Source organism: Ochlerotatus camptorhynchus, unplaced genomic scaffold (genome assembly GCF_037179485.1).
Source record: "Ochlerotatus camptorhynchus isolate MF236.1 unplaced genomic scaffold, CSIRO-AGI_Acam_v1.1 ptg000033l, whole genome shotgun sequence".
Classification (NCBI taxonomy): Eukaryota; Metazoa; Arthropoda; class Insecta; order Diptera; family Culicidae; genus Ochlerotatus; species Ochlerotatus camptorhynchus.
This window is the reverse complement of record NW_027040524.1, coordinates 4,017,549-4,038,293: the sequence shown is the minus strand read 5'-3', so window position 1 is coordinate 4,038,293 and position 20,745 is coordinate 4,017,549. Positions and strand designations below refer to the sequence as shown.

At 37.0% G+C, this 20,745-nt stretch overlaps 2 protein-coding genes across 3 annotated transcripts in view; one reads left to right on the top strand and one right to left on the bottom strand.

Moving 5' to 3' along the window:
- Positions 1–13,425, bottom strand: part of Prps (phosphoribosyl pyrophosphate synthetase) — a 34,215-nt gene extending 20,790 nt beyond the window's left edge. Inside the window, exons 1-2 of one of the 2 annotated variants that reach the window (XM_065231552.1) lie at positions 13,409–13,425; positions 2,742–2,985 (exon numbers count right to left, since the gene is read on the bottom strand). In XM_065231552.1, coding sequence (XP_065087624.1) covers positions 2,742–2,977 — 236 coding nt within the window. In that variant the 5' untranslated portion in view covers positions 2,978–2,985; positions 13,409–13,425. The remainder of the gene's footprint in view (positions 1–2,741; positions 2,986–13,408) is intronic. The other variant, XM_065231542.1, reaches the window with a different exon arrangement.
- Ubc4 (ubiquitin conjugating enzyme 4) lies at positions 12,926–20,327 on the top strand. Its single transcript, XM_065231654.1, has 3 exons — positions 12,926–13,102; positions 19,399–19,551; positions 19,609–20,327. Exons 1-3 carry the CDS (start codon positions 13,040–13,042, stop codon positions 19,990–19,992), a joined length of 600 nt encoding a protein of 199 aa, XP_065087726.1. The 5' UTR covers positions 12,926–13,039; the 3' UTR covers positions 19,993–20,327.
- Positions 20,328–20,745: the final 418 nt, after the last annotated feature.

Here is a 20,745-nt window from a genome sequence, read left to right as displayed (position 1 = left end):
ATTTGCCGAGTTAAATTTAACTCGTGGTTAAAAGTGACATTTAGAAAGCTATTTTCTATGTTCGAAAATCTCTCTGCTATCGATCGACCGATTGTGAGAACAACTTAGCCAAGATTGTCAAAATTTAACTTCATGTCTGTCAGAAGTAACCACGCTCGGATAGCAGGGTTAATCGATAACTTTCCATCCGTCAAATTTTCACCAAAAGGTTCAGAGCCTAACATAGTCAAAAACTAACGATAAAATATCTTCTCCCGTTTGGGTAGACTTTAAGGTGTCCATACTGCCCCGTAAGTGTGTCCATTTTGTCCCGCTAGCTTTACGATGTCAATGTAATTTAAAAAATTTTCAATTTTTTTTTTTTTAAGTAGGATCAAGTTATTTTTTAAATTTGCTTCAATGTGCAACTGTTGCCAAATTAGTGACAAAAGTGTGTAGTACATAACACAGCGATATTTTGATACCTATCAAGTCAAACTTAACCTCTCACCCCAGCAGGCCTGGGTTCAATCCCAGTCGGCGCCGCCGGGATGTTCTGAGGCATAATATCTCTGATCACGCCTTCCTTCGGATCGGAATTAAAGCCGTTGGTCCCCGGTTATGAGTTGATGGGTCGATAGGTAGGGTCCAGGTGTGGGAGCTGCCTTCCTGGCACGTTTGTAGCATTGGTGCTCAGCACGGAAAACAAGATCGACGGAAAAAAAACAAAGAAAAAAAAACTCAAACTTGGTAACATCCTTAGGGTGTTCATAATGTCCCTAGTTCGCCTAATTCTACTCATAGCTCCGTTGGTATTCTTCATATAATTTGCCTAAAGTTCTCCTCGCAAAGCCCTTGCACTTAATTTGAAAATTACCTTGGAATTCTTCTCGGCTTTCGCCATCCCTTCACTACGCTGCCCCCCCCTCCTACTCTGTTTTGAAACTAGAGGTTGTGATCGACGTTCAACTCTTGAAGCAAATTTAAAAACCTGCACGGAATGCTGACCCTATTGAACTATGATCTATCTTGTATTCCGTTGTGCCCAATAACACAGCGACAACCATACATCAAGATCGTATTCATTAAACTCGATTGACTGAGCAAACGAAACAACGAACGTGGACAATATAAAAGACTACTAGATCAACCGTTCTTTCATTCTGTGCAGTTTTGAAAAATTCCAAAATAATTTTGTGGATAACTTAAATTGCGTCGGAAATGTCGATAAGTATTATCAAAAATATAGGGGAAATGTCGACTTCGGCAATACATTAAGCTATTATCGTCAGGGGGAAACAAAGTCCTAGAGCACTCAAATTTGGCCAGTAGATGATCTGAAACACAATGTATTCACATGCCAAATTGAGCTCTCAAGCAGTGATGGAAAAGTTCGCAAAAAATCACTATGACTCGCAAACTTTTCCCTTGGAGAACTTCGTGATGTATCGCGAACTTTTCCAACACTGCTCTCAAAGATGTTGTTTACCCCCTGACGATAATAGAATAAGGTATTGCCGAGGCCGAATTTAGAAAAAACAAAATGCACAATTTTGTCAAACAGCGCTGAATTAGGCGCTGCGCAGAATTATGGCACTTTACAAACATATACCAACCTAGTGCCGGCTAAACAGAAACCAAAGCGCAGTTGCGCACAACGTCACTCTACTTGATTGGTCTCTATACAGATGTAAACAGGTAGGTATATCGAAACTTCTTACATCGTCGAGGATTCACCCCCATAAACGACGCTCAGACATGTGACTCGCTCGGTCTTGTTTATGACAAGCATATCTATATAACCAATGTTGCAAACACGAATCTTTAAACATGTAAACATATAGATCTTCTATCGCTACAATGCGTAGAAATTGAGATGCTATACATATGACTAGTTCGTTCATATTGTTACATCACATCTATTTCAAAAATTGCATCTTACGACTAAACCGTGCAGTTTATCCCGGAGGACGAAGCATTCACGAGATGCTAAAAATACTCAATCAAAATGTGTTCAGAATAAGAACCAAAAAAAGGGAAACTATCAGCAGCGAGGAAGGAATGATCGAAAATGTCGAATAAAACCGGTGTACCTCGTGGTGGTACTGCTGGGTGCTGCCGGCAGGTTTTGGCTCATGCATAATTAACTGACTATTCATTGGTAACGAAGAAAGACCACATCATTGTCCGCAAGCTGTAGAGACGATGGAGACGTGAATCAAAGAGTAGCAAAAGGCTTCAGCAATGAAAAAAAGAACAAGAGAATGGAGTAGATAGTAGACACAGAGAACACGAAATCTACCATGACATGACGATTGCTAAAAGCTAAGTTTACCTGAAACAGGTATCTAAATCAGAACATATTTCGCATTTTTTAAAACTTCACTGCTTTTCGACCCTTTAGAATAATGCCACTAAGTCTTCATTTTTACATTTTTTTTTTCAATCACACCTCAATCAAGATTTCTCAAAACACCTACAGAGGACTCCGCCGCACAAGTTCCTGCTCTTCCTGCAAATTATCCCACTATTACAAGCAAGAGCTGCTGTCACACTTCAAGGTTAAGCGAATTTTATTTTTAAAGCTTTTCTGCCATTTTAATACTTCTGATCTATTTTCTTTGCTGCCTGCCGATAGTCCACCAGCAACAAAATCCCATGTATCCTTCAATCCCCAATCCGTCCGCTTGTGTAACTTGTTTAATCAATAACACTGATCACCGGAAAAAATGCAGGGAATGAAAGAAAGAAAAATCACTCACCATGTTTCCAGATTGCTAAACTTTTTCGTGACCACCTTCCCGAGATCGATTCCGAGGCGATCCACGATGCGCGACGCCAGATCCGGATGGGATGAACCGGAGAAGACCTTGATGTTGGGCATTCTGGACTGCAGGTGCTGCTGTTGCTGCTGCTGCTGAGTGTTATTGCTTGACTTCTCCAAGTTGTTCCGGATGAGACTTCTGGCGCGAATAGAGTTTGGTGATCTGACTGGCATCACACAATCTACGGTATCAAATTAAATAAGAGCTCATTCGATGGTTGATTTATGTGTGCGCGAGTTGTAGATTGAGTGTGGAATCTGTTCTACACTGGTACATTGATAGGGAATTCCTATTACATTTTGCAGGTAGTCGTGCAACGAGCAATATTCACTCCTCCAACACAACAATACTGACGATTAGCATAGCTGCTGCAGTATCAATGATGGATGACGGCTGCGCTCAAAAACCATGTGGAAAACCAAAACAAACAATATGTTTCAGAAGATTTGGCGTTTATGTTGACCTACACACTAATTTAAACTTCAAAATTTGAGTAAGATCTATGGTGTATACACTCTATTTCAATTCTACTCAGTGACTGAGTATAGTTTAATTATCCTCTCACGGAAACCCTTATAAAAAATTACCCATAAACGAACGATAACCCAAATAGAATTAATACAAATAGTTTGGATATCAGTTGCATTTAACCAGCCCAGTGGCAGGCGCGTAGGCAACATGTTATACCGTGACAGCCAACGACATTTATATAAGGTCTGGGCCAACAGGCAGCTTACACTGAACCAATATGACATATTCCTGTTATGTGTAAATCTTATAAATTTGCGCTATAAGATAATCCATTGAAAATGATATGATTGAAAATGTGTCAGGTAAATTCTATATGAATATCTGATACATTTTCAATGCTGCTAATTTGGTAAGTTTTATATGATCGTCATATGATAAATGAAAATCGGTCAAAATATTCATCCCAGAAAACCATGACAAAACAAATGTTTGCTGTTGGATTTCTTAAAAGGCAAACCAATATGACTATATAATGATTGGGATAGATATGTTTACAATCATTAAACCTCAAAAATCAAAGGAAGCTATTCCAATGAGATATACATGTTTTACTATACTGCAAACTTAAATGACTGTCCAATAGTTTCTACATGGATGTTAACACGCGACATATCAAAAAACGTCAAAAGTCGTTAAAAGCAATTCCAATAAAATATACATGATTATCTTATAAGATATATCTTTTAGTGAGCAATATTCATCATGAAGACAGGTATATGTTACTGAATTTTCTCATAGTGCAAACTTATATGATTTTCCATTAGTTTCTAGATGTCTGTTCTCTCCCATGACATATCAACAGTTTTTCACCATGAAATATATCAGACAATATTCAAATACATCTTACCTACCGCTAACCACATTCGAAGCAAAGTTTTATCAAGTACTAAGTATGTGAAATTACGATAGAAATCATTCCATTTCGCAGTCATAGTTTTTATGTGATAATCCAATGGAATCTATCAATAATCACATAGAATGAATAAATCTGCTGACATTGCTATGTTATAAGATGTATCCAATAAACGGTACATGCCGATTTGTTTCAGTGTACTGGTGTTAGAAGCAAAATTGTTGTAAACACTGAACGAATTTGACATATTCCTGTTATGTGGAAGTCTAATAAATTTGCGCTATAAGATAATCCATTGAAAATGATATGATTGAAAATGTGTCAGGTAAATTCTATATGAATATCTGATACATTTACAATGCTGATAATTTGGTAACTTTTATATGATCGTCATATGATAAATGAAAATCGATTAAATTATAATAATTAACTGAAATGGATTTGAAACCCATAAGCATAAGCTATACTTTTCACCACAATATAATATATGTGTCATACATCAATCGAAGTAAAGTTTATGTGAAAAAAACATGAAATTTACTTCTTCTTTTGACACATATATTTAATCGATTTCTAAAAATAAATTCGAAAAATAAACATCAGGCAGTGGGAGCTTTCACAGTTGTGCCTTTTTTTTTTTATTGAAGCTGATTTGGGATTCGATCAAGATCTGTTGAGATGTGATGCTTTCGGTGTCTGTGCTCGATTCCACTGGGCCACGGCTGACTTCAAGATTGAGCTCGTTCAAATAGCATGAAGTAAGAACAGCTCTCCCGACATGGAATGTAGTGCAACTTTATGGTCGTTTTGCTAGAGTGAAGACAAATAGCACTGACAAATTTATGTTCCGTTTCGGTGGTGTGGTTTGTTCAAATCTTTCTTAATGCACCTGTGTGCAATAAATCAACGATTAAATTATATGATTTGATAAAACTGGCTCATGAAGTTCGAGTACTACTTAGGGCTGGAATCTGAACTAGCCGTGTAGAAGGCTTACAATTAGAATCATAGCAAAGTAAATATTACAGTAGAATCATTTTTTTTTTCAATCTCAATACATTCTTTGCTGGAACCAATTATCATATGAATGATAGTGTACGTTAACATCGTTGAAAATTGTTTCAATAATTTATAAAGAACAATCATGTAAGGTGTATTTTATTGGGAGCGATATTCATCCCAGAAAAACATGCAAAAACAAATGCTTGCTGTTGGATTTCTTAAAAGGCATTTCTATATGACTATTTAATGATTGGGATAGATCTGTTTACAATCTTTAAACGTCAAAAATCAAAGCAAGCTATTACAATGAGATAAACATGTTTTCCTATACTGCAAAGTTAAATGACAGTCCAATAGTTTCTACATGTCTATTTACACGCGACATATCAACAAACGTCAAAAATCAGTAAAAGCAACTCCAATAAAATATACATGATTATCTTATAAGATATATATTTTAGTGAGCAATATTCATCATGAAAACAGGTATAATTTACTGAATTTTCTCATAGTGCAAACTTATATGATTTTCCATTAGTTTCTAGATGTCTGTTCCCACCCATGACATATCAACAGTTTTTCACCATGAAATATATCAGACAATATTCATATACTTCTTACCTTCGCTAACCACGTTCGAAGCAAAGTATTATCAAGTACTAAGTATGTGAAATTACGATAGAAATCATTCCATATCGCAGTCATAGTTTTTAAGTGATAATCCAATGGAATCTATCAATCATCACATAGAATGAATAAATCTGCTGACATTGCTATGTTATAAGATGGATCCAATAAACGGTACATGTCGATTTGTTTCAGTGAACATTGCTGAACATCTGCGAACAGATAGAAATACGTCACTGCCAACATACCAAGAAAAGATAGAAATACGTCACTGCCAACAGCTGTTTCGTGTAAAAAGATAAACATTGCAATAAATAACAAACACCACTAAACATTTGCACATTTCACTAACACCAATAAGCCCTTTGGCCCAGACCTTATATAAACGTCATTGCGTGACAGCGGGCCAAGCACAGCAAAATAAACGATTTGAGCCCGGGACACCCGCATAAACGCGAACCATAAATTGACCTTACCTAAAATGGTTAAAAATTGTTTATAATCCCTGTTAAACTTTAACTGAAATGGTTATGGAACTTTACATGAACGTTTAATGATAAAGTTTCAACCTTATGTATTATGGTTTTTTGGAACTGGACCTTACAAATAATGGGTTGTTAAGAACCATTACCATTCCAAATTCTTGTTTTCTCCATACATTTTCAGAAAGAGAACTATATAAGAACGTTTTTACTTATGATTTGAGAACATTAATGGTAATGGTTATGGTAGTCAGTAAGGTCCATTAATGGTTTTGTATTATCGCTCAACTTTACGTGGAATATATCGTGAATTGGTAATCAGTAAATTACAGGCAACCAATTCGCGATATATTCCACATAAAGTTGATCGATGTTACAAAACCATTCGTGGACCTTACTGACTACCATAACCATTACCATTAAAGTTCTCAAACCATAAGTTAAAAGGTTCTAATATAGTTCTCTTTCCGAAAATGTATGGAGAAAACAAGAATTTGGAACGGTAATGGTTCGTAACAACCCATTATTTGTAAGGTCCAGTTCCAAAAAACCATAATACATAAGGTTGAAACTTTATCATTAAACGTTCATGTAAAGTTCCATAACCATTTCAGTTAAAGTTTAGCAGGGATTATAAACAATTTTTAACCATTTTAGGTAAGGTTAATTTATGGTTCGCGTTTATGCGGGCATGCTGCCTGCTGTCAAATACCCCGTTCACATCAAAGACATTTATATAAGGTCTGGGCCAACAGGCAGCTTACTGGTGTTAGAAGCAAAATTGTTGTAAACATTGCTGAACATCTGCGAACAGATAGAATTACGTCACTGCCAACATACCAAGAACAGATAGAAATACGTTACTGCCAACAGCTGTTTCGTGTAAAAAGATAAACATTGCAATAAAATACAAACACCACTAAACATTTGCACATTTCACTAACACCAATAAGCCCTTTGGCCCAGACCTTATATAAACGTCATTGCGTTCACATTACAGCGTATATCACGTGATATACGCTGTCCTGCAATGAGCACTCATACATCTAGTTTTCACTGGAAATCCTATGTATGAGTGCTCATTGCAAGACAGCCTATATTACGTGATAAAGGGTGTAATGTGAACGGGATAAAACGCTGCTGTTGATATATGCCTTGTCACTGGCCTGCATTCAACAAGGGAGTTTACTCAGTGACTGAGCAAGTTTCCTTCGGAATTTCCGTCAGAGAAAAAGAGAGGGAATACAATTCTACTCAGTCACTGAGTATAGAATTGAATAATAGAGTGTATGCATATCGGTCAAAAATGAGTAACTAAATTGGGAGGGACAAGTGAACTAATGGACAACATCGACCTGAATCCGATCGGTGTTGTTCATTTATCAACTTCTAATTCGAGACTTCCGCTTAATGACGTACGAGGTGGCGTACACAGCAACATAAAATGTGATATCGATCAATGTAATTCAAGCTGATGTATCAAATATTAATGTGATTGCAAAAAGTAGATACATTGTGTTCGTAAAAATTTCTTACACGCTATTTTGAGGCTACTGAGTGACTGGGTATAGATCGCACTCATTTTTGCATGCTGTATGGAGTTATCCAAAAATGAGTGAACTTGTTTTGCTTCGATGAGTGAGATCTACAATATCATTTTTTGTTAAGTTCAAAAAGGTTCAAAATGGTGCACTTTAAAGTTGTGAACAGGCGATTTTTGCACAGTGCGTTTAAAATTAGATTTTAGAAGTGAAGCAGTTACGTAATGACCTGGAAAGCTAACAGCAGCTAGTTGGTAAGGTATACAACTCTAACAAATAGTTCTTTGGTATAATTCCTTTTCCGAGTAATGTTCGCATTTATGCGGGTTTTTTCTGTGTATACATACCATCATTATATTTATATATCCGCTTGAATTACGTTGATCGATATCACATTTTTTTTTGCCGTGCAGTTGTTATGGTTATCCTATACACGCTATTTCAAAACTACCCAAATTTAAGTAGAATACACCCAGAGCGGTTAAAACTGAACCTACCCAACATCGATATGAATCCGATCGACTATGTTCATTAGTCAATTTGTCACTCCTAACATACACAGTAACTCGCAACAACTCAAAATTGAGTCGAACATGCTCATTTCATCGGGAAGTATGGCTACTCAAAAGTGAGTAGGCGCACTTTTACTCACTTTTGAGTAAACGACGTTCCCGCGCAGAGTGAGTCAAAACCACTCTGTAATATTTTCAGCCGGGAAGATCGTTTTTTTTTATTTGTTTTGATAAAATATGGAAATTACCTGCTCCAGATTCATTAAACTGGAGCTGAAGACGACTGAAAACCGTCTCCGCATGCAATTTCTACTTACCTTAATACATTTTGGCCGATGTTTTACAATAATTTCACCGTTTCTTAGAGCCTTTTGCTCCGACACGGATGGAATCTTTATTCTAAGTCCCGGATTTGGCTGATTGAGTGACTATTACTCAGTTTGACATTTCTCGCTTACTCAAATTTTGACAACCTAATGCATCAGACGAAATTGAGTACGATCGACTCATCCGGTGAGTAAGCTAAAGTAAGCGTGTAGTTCTCAACTCCCATTCTTGGGTAACTTCAGTTTTGACTGATCTGGGTGGATTCTACCCAAATTCGGGTAGATTTAAAATAGCGTGTAATCAATGACAGACCGACAAGAAAAAGTTTCGATGTCATTTATATAAGGTCCGGGCCAACAGGCTCATTGGTTTTGTGAAATGTGCAAATGTTTAGTGGTGTTCGTATTTCATTGCAATTACTTTTTACCAAGGGGGGAAGGTGACTGTCAAATACGAACAATCATCGCCTACCTCGCATAACTGGTTCCAAACGACAACAAGCCATAAGCAACAATGGTTTGTTGATGTTTGGAACCAAATTCACATATGGAAAATCAATGAGCGTAAACAGATGAGGCCCAGTGAATTTGCCGTCTCTTTCGATCTTCAGCTGTTTGAATGGATGATGGAGTTGGACGTCACACTCGTATAACTTTTTAAAGAGCGGAAGAATAAAAGAGACGGCAAATTACTGGATCAACAATAGAAAAGGGCCCATCAGCATTTGTAAACAAACCGTTCTAAAGCCCTTTCCTTACAAAGCGAAGGCCACCCACGCAAACCAACACTATCATCGGATAGGGGAAAGTTTACCCTACACGATGATGGTGTTCGTTTGCGTGGGCGGCCTTCACACTTAATCTACCTCGGTAAAATCTCCAACAGCCGATTACCTCGGCATTTACTTTTGCTGATATCTCTACAAAATATGTGTTTGTTAGCTGAGATCTCAGCAAAATTTTATGTGTTAGCTGAGTCTCGGCAATTGTTTTACCATATCTCAGCAAAATAAATTGCAGAACTACTCGGCTGTTGGAATTTCGGCGAAAAAATTTAAGTGTGTTTGTTTTATGCGGATAGGGCTTTCGAACGTTTTGTTTACAAATGCTGATGGGCCCTTTTCTATTGTTGATCCAGAATTCACTGCGCCTTACCTATTTAAATTTCGTGGATCGAGGGACGCGCCCGTCCAGATATAAGTGCGTGATATTTAAAATACATCATAGTAATTTAAATACTTGATTACAGTAATAATTTGAATTTAAATACTTTAAGCTGTATTGAAAGTAATTAACAAATAATTAACGATAATTTATGTAATGACAAATAATTTAAATTTATTGAAAACAATTTAAATATTAAATTTTGTGAGTGTAGGCTGTGTAGTATTGAAAGAATAGTGCGTGCCCCTCGTCGTGGATGGATGATCAGTAGGCAGATTTCACAGCACATCCCGCCCCTACTTTTTACACGAAACAGCTGTTGGCAGTGACGTAATTCTCACTGTTCGCAGTATGGAATGTTATGGTAGAGTGACGTCGTCACTTGAGTGCTCAGCAATGTTTACAATATTTCTGCTGTCCAGACTGGAGAGTTATAACATGTTATAACGGTTGTCAAATAATTGCAACACAGAAACCACCATCAAGATAGCGATATAACATGTTATAATTCTGTAGTCTGAATGTACTACACACAAAAAACAAAAATTGTATCTTTAAAAATTTTAACATTTCAAATTAAAAGTTTCTCGAATTTGGTAGTTTCAACTATGAATATTTTCAAAATGAATTGTTTTTCTTTGGTTTGAAAGTTTTTCTTTCTTTATCGACATGTAATTTTAAAAGTTCATACTTTTAAAATAAAAATTGTACAACTGTCAAAATCACCTCTTGAAAAGCTCATTATCATGGTCCAAAAATCCAATAGGGCATATAGTATGAGACACTAGAATCAAACCGCAGAAAATCAATCGTGCATCGTGCAGTTCCGGGAACCGATTCCAGTAGCGGAGGCAATGAGAAAGAGTAAAGTTTTCGCAGAAGGTAAGATTGCAACTACTGTCTAGATATTTCGAGGGTGGTTTTGAAAACAAGATGATTATTTTCCAGATCGCCAGCATATTGGGACGTTAGAGCTCACTGCAAAGATGCTTTCGGTGGCTATCAATAGCGTTTACAATGTATCGCTGGAGGGATTACAGATTCCATTCTTTTCTATAGGACACTGGTAAGATTTGTCGCACCAGGTTTTGCTGCTTATCACCGGCCAGCTGTGAAAACAAGATGCACTTTCGTTCGAGCAAGTCCGCTGCATGTTGGAGCCCCGCGTCTGGGAGAAAACCTTCACTAAAGCCATTCACCAAAGACAACATCCCTCATATCAACATCCTGATGTGAATGAAAAATAGAAATATGAATATTTACAAAATACTAAATAAATAAATGTAAATATTGGTTATTTTTCTTTTACATAAAAGCAATTAAATTAAAAATAATTCGTATTTGAGGTGAAAACCTATATTTATTGCGGTGAAATAGCCTTCTTTTGAAGCAACACTTTTCCAACATCAATCTAAAAGTATTTGGTTTCTAGTTTGACAGTTCTACAATTTGATTTGAAAGTTTAAACTTTTAAAATTAATAATATGCTAAACTTTTGTTTTGACAGTTGGTTGACTTTCATTTTGAAAGTAAGCTACTTTCTACCAAAAAGAACCAATGCAAACTTTTAATTCTATCAACGGTTCTTTTAATTTTATCAATGATTATTTTTTGTGTGTATTATAGTACGTTCAGACTACAGAGTTATAACAACAATCAATACGAAACTAACGATTTTAAATTGGCTCACCACTTTAGTAGCCTATTGGTCCCAAGCAAACGATTAACGTACCCTATTCTAGTCGAAATTCTAGTACTACGTAATGTTTGTTTTGATTCGCTATGAAAGTTTGACAGATAAAATGAGGGGTTATTGGTTTTTCCTATGTTTCGAGGGGTGAATCGATTAGCTTGGGACCGAAGAGAGTACCAGAGCTGAGCCAAAAAGTTGAGCACGTTATTTCGGGACCTTCTAGTCTTAAACGCTGTCCAGACTGGAGAGTTATAACATGTTATAACGGTTGTCAAATAATTGCAACACAGAAACCACCATCAAGATAGCGCTATAACATGTTATAACTCTGTAGTCTGAACGTACTATTAGAGTTACCTCTATGGTTATAACATGTTATAGCACTATCTTGATGGTGGTTTCTGTGTTACAATTATTTGACAACCGTTATAACATGTTATAACTGCTCAGTCTGGCCAGCGTTTAACACCAGCAAGCTGACTGTTGGCTCGGACCTGATATAAACCATGGCGGGTATATAAATGGTGATACAGCTTTGTCATTATATAGGCGAGGAGCTCGCGGGGGGGAAAAGTGCGGTTTTAGAGCAAATTGTAAACAAACTCGGTCGCTGTCCCATACAAAAATCCAACATAGCTGAATCATGAATTTGACACATTAGAACACCTTTATGTAGCCACCTTGATATAAACGTCATTGAAAAAGTATGGCGACAAACTTCTACCATACTTTTTGCACTGGGTGCAGGGCCTCTATCTTTTTTACATTGGTTTAAAAGAAGTTTCGCATCTCGCATCGTCAACGTAAACAAAATACTATAATTTATTATTCCTTTTGATGGAACATAAACTTATAAAATTGAAGTTCCTAGCGTATTGAAATAACAGTGAAAGCAATAATTAATGTGAGGAGTTTTATTGAGCTAGTAATTATTATTCCCATTTAGTGAATAAATTCATCTGTTTGTGAACGCGATGGAAGAACAACGCGATACTCAAATTCACTAACACATTTAAATTCAGACAAAGTATCAAGTGTGTGTGTGTGTGCAGAAATCGCAAATATAAAAACAAGAACAACCCTCGGCCAACAAGAAGAAAAAAAGTCAAAAATTGAAGACCTTTGCAGAGTGTCACTCGATTCTGTAGTGCACAAAAAGTCGAAAACAGTTCGTTTTGTTTGTAAAAATTGCAAAAAAAGATTGACCGGGTTTTAATATTAATTACTGCACTACAATCCAACTTTGCTGCGTCATTTTATAGAAGTTGCCATTGTAAAGGGTGAACAAAGCAAGGTTCAACTGCAAAATCCCACTGCAATTGTAGTTTTTTTTTTTTTTTCTTTGGATTTGTCTTTTCAGACAGGCTAAGACCATGGCTGGTCCATCTCGCCGCAATTGTAGTTTCCCATTGGCTCTTCTAGAATAAAATCGTAGGAACAACTCCGTAGTGTGGTTCTTGGCGATAACAGTTGACGGTAGCAGCAGTGTAATAAGGCAGGCAAAATGGCGAATATGGCAGTATCCCGCATCAAACGAGAATTTAAGGAAGTTCTCAAAAGTGAAGAAGTAAGTATTTTTCATTGTTCTGCCAGCCTTTTCAAGAAACCCAAACTACGAAGAAGGAGATTTAAATTGCATAACTTATCATTAGGTAGATTTGGCTACCGCAGAAAGTTTGGGAGGCAGAAGAATGTCGGAGTTATCATTTAGCGGTGTGAATGTGGGGTTTATTAATATTTTGTTATTCGAAATCGAGCAAATAAGAAAAAAAAAACATCTTTGGAATTAAACAAGTAGGGTAGTAGGTAATGCAGGACATCAATTGAAAACATTATGGCACAGTAATGTGTGGAAAAGGGTGGCTATTCGTACCTTTTTCGAATTCCGTTCCAGAATCACTCATTGTGTCGTCAAAATTGTTCATCTTGCAGACAATCAATATCCCCTATCCGACTTGATGGGTGCCAAATATTGTAAGTTTAATTGTTATTGGGGATCACTTGAATTTAGCCATACACCAAAAACACTTCTAACCTCTCCACTGCAAACTACGGATGGATGATGCGATCAATATTTTGAAAAACCATTCGTTCGCATTAGATTGCTTGTTATGCTCTCCGTTGTTGCCATATGAACTTGATTACGATTATCTTGAACTCAATCGATTTTATTTTCCAGCGCAACTGTTGTGGGTACTACCTACTTGTTGTTGTAGTTTGTGATTAGTTCTGATCTTCTAGGTCCATCAGGTCAAATAACGAAAATATTGTTATTTACTTTGGAATAGCAAAAAAAATATATAGGTACCTACATATAAATTTGGAATAACGCTTTTCTCAATGGTTTCTAGCTAAAAAAATAAACAAAAAACAAGATTTACAAGGAGGAATATTGGCATTATACAGATGCAAATAGGGAAATTTTTGCTTCAAAAGAATCAAACGGTTCCAAATTAGATGCTGATCATCCTCTCAAAATTTGAACTATGCGTTGAAAACTGACGTTGTATAAATCATTTTAAAGTTATGTGAAATCTAACAACCTATACAATGGTACAAGCAAACATGAAAATCAACTAAGCTAATAAATGAAAACGTTGAATTACTGATTGTTTTACATGAAAACGAGCAAGTAATATTGAATGTCTTGTATCGTATACGGATAGAAATCTCCTTATACCTTTTGGCAAATTTCTATTGCTGATTATTCATAAAATGTATAAGTCAACCAATAAGCAGACGCCTTGCAAAAAATAAATAAAGCTCATGTGTCAAATGAAATGTATAAGCAGTCACACATACCTTTTATGCATTCTTATAGGACCTATGTGGTTTGTCTTATGGAATGTATAAGACTGATGTTTTGGCAAAAATGTATAAGTGATACACATGAATAAAATAATTGATTTTCGTTTCGTGTATGTGACTGTAACACAAATAATATACTAGATAATATACTTAAATAAAATATGAATTTTATTCCAAATTACTAGAAAATTATTGCTTTATTGGTGAAAAGTTTCTAATAAGCCCAGTTTCCCTGGTTACAGAACAAATCTGATACTATCAAGAGCAAATTTTCATTACGTCGAAAGTAACAAAGGTGAACAAAGTCGAGCTATCAGTGTCAATCGATGCTCCTGTTATTACGCTATATCAGTGCTAAGATTTGTCATGATCATTGACAGACTTTCGCGCGATATTGACAAAATTGTTCGTCACATAGTCACTTGGAGACTTGATCCTCAAAAAAACCTTCGTAAAATCTCATTCATATTTTCGTCAATATCACAGATTCACCTGGTAACAAAAAGTGTAATATCGTACATTCTGTGTCACATTTTTTTTTCCTTGATTTGTTTTCCGTCGATCTTGTTTTCCGTACTGAGCACCAATGCTACCGACGCCAGGGAGGCAGCTTCCACACCTGGACCCTACCTATGGACTCATCTCAACTCATGAACCGGGGACCAACGGCTTTACTCCTTCCGAAGGAAGGTGTGATCAGAGATGTTATGCCTCAGAACATCCCGGCGGCGCTGACTGGGATTGAACCCAGGACTGCTGGAGTGAGAGGTAATCACGCTTACCACTACACCACCAGCGCCGCTCTGTGTCACATTGATGTTATCCAAGCAGTTCAGGACGTAGATGCTTGTTCACATTAACGGCTCCATGTAGTTGTGTTGCTCAATCATTTAATTTCGTTAAAAATTTAGTTAATATAAAAATCCACACATGTTCATCACTGACAGCATTGTCATTGACAACTGACATGGTTTGCCTTGGCTGTGACTGTAGCTCAAATGAGTGATCAAAACAGAATTGTCAATATCACCGTGTATGGTCGAGATTTTGCAGCACTGCATTATATACTGTCCGAATATTTTTTTAAATTTATTTCAATTGCTTTTTGACGTAATCACCTTCCGATCAAAATATTTTTCGATGTTACTTAAGTCATCCGATTTCTATGGAGATGCCGTTTGTCTTAAGTAACAGCGCAGAGCAACCCGTAAAAAGTGTACGTTCGTCGTTTCGTTTTCTCATTATTAAAGTGAATAAATCGAACTGTTTGTCTTGCACCAAGTACCGCAGCGAGAAGCTCCATCCTAGGGATCGACATGTACTGTAGGGGAGCCACCTTGGACTTCGCCGATACCAGTGCGGCTCTTGATTTTGATCTGAACATCCTGGTAAACACACTTTGACTTAAGTAACATTAGGGGACCACCAAACGACGTGAAAGCTAGTGAGCTTCTTTGTATGATAAAAACCCTGCCTAACATCAGGACTGGTAGCAGGTCACTTTTTAGTGACTTTGTCACTATTTTGAAGTCCGTCACTAAAAAGTCACTTTTCACACAAAAATGTCACTAAAGTCACTATTTCCCTAAAAATAGTCACTAAAGTCACTTTGTCGCAACTAAAATAGGGTGATATGGAGAAATATCAACACCATTTTTTACTAAGGAAGTCTACAGTCTTTATGACAAAACATGCGTATCTGTTGAAAAATTAACAATTATAACCAGGATGATTAGTGGCGCCGGTGGTGTAGTGGTAAGCGTGATTACCTCTCACCCCAGCAGGCCTGGGTTCAATCCCAGTCGGCGCCGCCGGGATGTTCTGAGGCATAACATCTCTGATCACGCCTTCCTTCGGAAGGGAAGTAAAGCCGTTGGTCCCCGGTTCATGAGTTGATGGGTCGATAGGTAGGGTCCAGGTGTGGGAGCTGCCTCTCTTGCGTCGGTAGCATTGGTGCTCAGCACGGAAAACAAGATCGACGGAAAACAAATCAAATGAAAAAAAAACCAGGATGATCAGTGAACCGCAAAAATTCAAGGACCTTTCAAATACTGGGAAATACCTTCAATTTCGATAAAAAAAATCAGGGAAAATATACCTCCTATCTCCAAAAATAAATTCTAAACCTAGGAAACTTTTCAAGGGTATCGGTGCTAGATTTTCAGAAGTCTTTGAAAAATTATCAAGAACTTAAAACAAATCAAAGGACATTTTAAGACAATGTTAAATTAACTCCGGGAATGACATCAAGACATTTCAGAGAAGAATACCAGAGTACAGACTACGAAAGTCTCATGTTAAATTGAGTGCTGTGAGAGCCGATTTCTTCACCTCCGCTGAAATCTTAAACCAGGTTTATCCATATAGTTTAACTCCGTTTAAGGTAAGCGGATGTAAAAACCCAGCCCTGACACTGACACATAGGAGCGTTGCTTTGGATTATTGTTTAAAATATTAAAGATGCAAAATTCAGCTCCGAACCAATTCTGGAAATAATTCCAATATAATTGAGAGAATTCTATGATGATTGGATGAGGATTCTAGGTCCAATTCTAAGAAGAATTCTAATGGAATCGGCTTTTGAGGGTTCAATCTCAAAGGAATTCTTCGAAGAGCTTCAAGGGTATTCTGGGATGGATTTTTATTTTGAAAATTCTGGGGAAATACCATGGAAATTCTTAGGAGGATACGAATTGAATTTCCAAGATTATTCCTAAGCAGAAATTCATGTAACGCTCAACCAGTAACATAAAAAAAACTCTAGGCATCATGTATAACGTAATCAAAAGTAAATTATTCAAATCACTTCAAGTGCTCTTCATAGGAGATTCCGTTGAGAGTTTCGATATAATTAGAGGAATTGATGAAATGTAATTTTAAGTTTCATAACAGTTTATTCCAATATTAAACCTTATTTGAGTTTCTGAGTCATCATATAAATCTTACTATTGGTTACTTATTTGGTCACTTTTTATGTAATTTTAGTCACTAAAGTCACTATTATTATATCGCATCAGCACTACCAGCCCTGTGTCATGCATTGCTATCGCTATGAGACTATATGTCTTTAATTGGAAGGAATAACGAATGCGAATGTTCCTTTCAACATAATGAAAATTTGCTCTTGCTATGATCTCTCAGTCTGCATGCAGAAGCCGATTTCATCAAGGAAATTCTATCAACAACCAAGAATGCATCGTTTGAGCTTATCAATATCATCATAGTTTCAAATATTGAGAGACAAAACATAACTCATTACTTTAGTAACAGCGTTTACCTCCATGTCCGTAAAATTGATCATTGTGATGAATATTGAGCTTAATTGCAGTCTACAAAAACATGATTGGACAAAATCGTTTGGAAATGTCATGATTTTAAAAACAAATATTTTGCTTGGCTAATTGGCCAAGATCATTTTAAAAATTGCTTCCATTTTCATATGGAAATCACATCAAAATTTGGTTTAGATCTTCATTATCATTTCAAAAGGTCGAAATTGCCTTTGTAAACAATGGCTTTATCCGTCGATTTTTCACGAATAAAAGCTCACGTATGCAAAGTAACGATACCATCAGGTAGATGAATGTTTCCTTTACTATCTGGCATCGTTTATTTGCGGGAGTGAGCTGCTAGAAAACGATGGTTGAATTTTTTACTAGACAGGGTGTCGACTACCTAGAAAAACCTGCAAAGTCAGGGAATGTCAGGGAATTCTATTTATGGTCTGGAAAGTCAGGGAATGTCAGGAAATTTTAGTGTAGGTCAGGGAAAAAAATAATGTTGATCACATTGTAAAACATCATGTGTGGGACACATAAAAACAATCTTTGAAATTTTATCAGTGCATGACGACAAAGTTTTTGGGAAGATCCCGGGCATCAGATCTACTCACTGCGTTTATGGACGCCCTTGCCGGTATCTCTTCGAACAAGTTGCTGCAAGTGTCCATGGATGGGCCCTATGTGAATTGAAGTTAGAGGTACAAAAAGGTGGCGAGAAGCTGATAGATCTGGGAAGCTTTGGGCTGTATATTTTGCATAATTCATTCAAGGATAGTGTTCACAGTATCAGTTGGGATGTTGTCAAATATTTGCGTGGTATCTACAATATCTTCAAAGATGTACCAGCAAGACGAGCGTTTATCACGATGTATTCTGGATCTACCATATTCCCGCTAAAGTTTTGCGGTCACCGATGGTTGGAAAATAGTGCTGCTGTTAAGAGGGCAATCAAATTTACTCGGCAAATACGAAAATTTATTCATGGCGTCCAGAAAGACAAAATCGAACCAACGTCAGCTTCCTACCAACATGTTAAAAACGGTTAATATGGATAATATGGGTGTTAGGGTGGGTCAAGTTCATATGGCGGATCACAACTCCTCACACGCTATTTCAAAACTATCCAAATTTGGGTAGAATCCACCCAGATCGGTCAAAACTGAACCTAACCAGGCTAAATTTTCCCTATTGACTAACTAAAATAAATTAAATTGGAAGATTTATTCTACAGCTATTTGCCTCTATAAACGAAACCCTTGCGTCCTATTTGTTCAATGAGTTCAGTCTACAGCTTTAATTTCTCTCTATCTCCTTATTGAGTTTTGGACTAATTTTCTTCATCGACGTGATAATTAAATATTGTCTTCGTCCGTTTTAAGTGACACTTTTCTGCGACTAAATACTTCATTTCGAGGTTACTTCCCTATCTGAACTATATGTTGTTGAGCAAGTGCTTCAAGCACGACCGCAACGCGCCCTATCATGGTATATGGTATTCCCAAATGCCACAACAGAAACACACCACATCTGGAACCACAATCCAAAGCCCACAGCCATGAGTGATGAAGTTTGAAACATTCACCCTATTCACCCCATTCAACTGACGCTAAGCTGGACTCATAACTCACATCTACCTTACAGTTGGGGGAATATTGAGTTTTGCTGAGACATAGAATTGTCTCACCTCCTCCATGAAATTTTATATAATTAAAGTCAAAGTCCAACTCTAAAAGAATTTTCTATTTGCTTTGCTTTCATACAAACATATTTTCAGATTGTACAGTGTTCTATCAAACTAGATATAGTCAACGACAACTTCACAGAATTACGTGGTGAAATCGCCGGACCACCGGATACGCCTTATGAAGGAGGCAAATTTCTGCTCGAAATTAAGGTCCCGGAAACGTATCCTTTCAATCCACCGAAGGTAAGATCGATTTGAATGTTTTTCGCTTACATGTGATGTAGCCATTTTCTCCAACAGGTTAAATTTATCACAAAAATTTGGCATCCAAACATTTCCTCGGTGACCGGAGCCATCTGTTTGGATATTCTGAAAGACAACTGGGCCGCTGCCATGACTTTGCGCACAGTCTTGCTATCGTTGCAGGCTCTGCTAGCTGCTGCTGAACCGGATGATCCGCAGGACGCCATAGTAGCCACACAGTATAAGGACAACCATGAGATGTTCATCCTAACTGCTAAGCACTGGACTAACGTGTACGCCGGAGGGCCCTGTCGAAATTCGGACTTCGATCAGAAAGTGCAACGATTGCGTGACATGGGTGTGGTCGATTATGAAGCACGGGCTGCCCTCTCGCGACACAACTGGCACCTGGAACGTGCGTCCGAGCAGTTGTTTAGTTAGTTTTATCAAATTCGGTTCCCTACTACAGATACTTGTCTTTTGCGTCACTGATTTGTTTTCCGTTACATTCTTTTATGTCGAGACAAGGTTGAGAATTTTTGTGAGGTTATGAACATATTCAAAATATATTGCAAAGCAAAGGAGGAGTCAAATATTGTACCATCGCCACCCGTTTCGAAATGCATGCAAAAACCTATGATTAATATTTGATACCTAAATTAATTTCACAAAGAACGAAAAAAGACAAGCATATAATATTAACACTAAGGAGCTTGATGCAGAAGACGGAAGGTGATATATCTTTAAAATATAGAAAACCATTGATGATTTCGCTACTCGTTTTTGATTTCTTTTTGAATTGTCTATCCTTTGCTTTTCGTATTACACATTTTGGACTAGGCACCTATGCATAGCGGTCTGAAAACATTAACGTATGAGGTTTGTATTAACTCTTTTCTTCCGACATGTTAATTAACAATTACCATCTAATTCAACTGGAAAAAACCAGCATATATTCAATCGTCCATGTGTGCTCATCTTTGTTCTCCATGTGCATCATAATTGCTTTAATAGCGCATTTAATGCTTAGTTATTCAAACACTTTTCATCTACAGCAAAACCATTCTAGAATGAGTTTGATCAATTAAGACTACATAAAACAAATTTTGTTTCGATACTAAGCTGCCACTATTCGCATGTCCGTCCTATAGCTCAAATCAACAAGCCAATAGCATTTTAAATTTGATTCGTAGC

Coding starts and splice junctions, on each gene's coding strand:
- Ubc4 (XM_065231654.1), top strand. CDS start 13,040: ATGGCGAATATGGCAGTATCCCGCATCAAACGAGAATTTAAGGAAGTT. Junction 13,103..19,398: donor AAGTTCTCAAAAGTGAAGAA/GTAAGTATTTTT, acceptor ACATATTTTCAG/ATTGTACAGTGTTCTATCAA. Junction 19,552..19,608: donor ATCCTTTCAATCCACCGAAG/GTAAGATCGATT, acceptor TTTCTCCAACAG/GTTAAATTTATCACAAAAAT.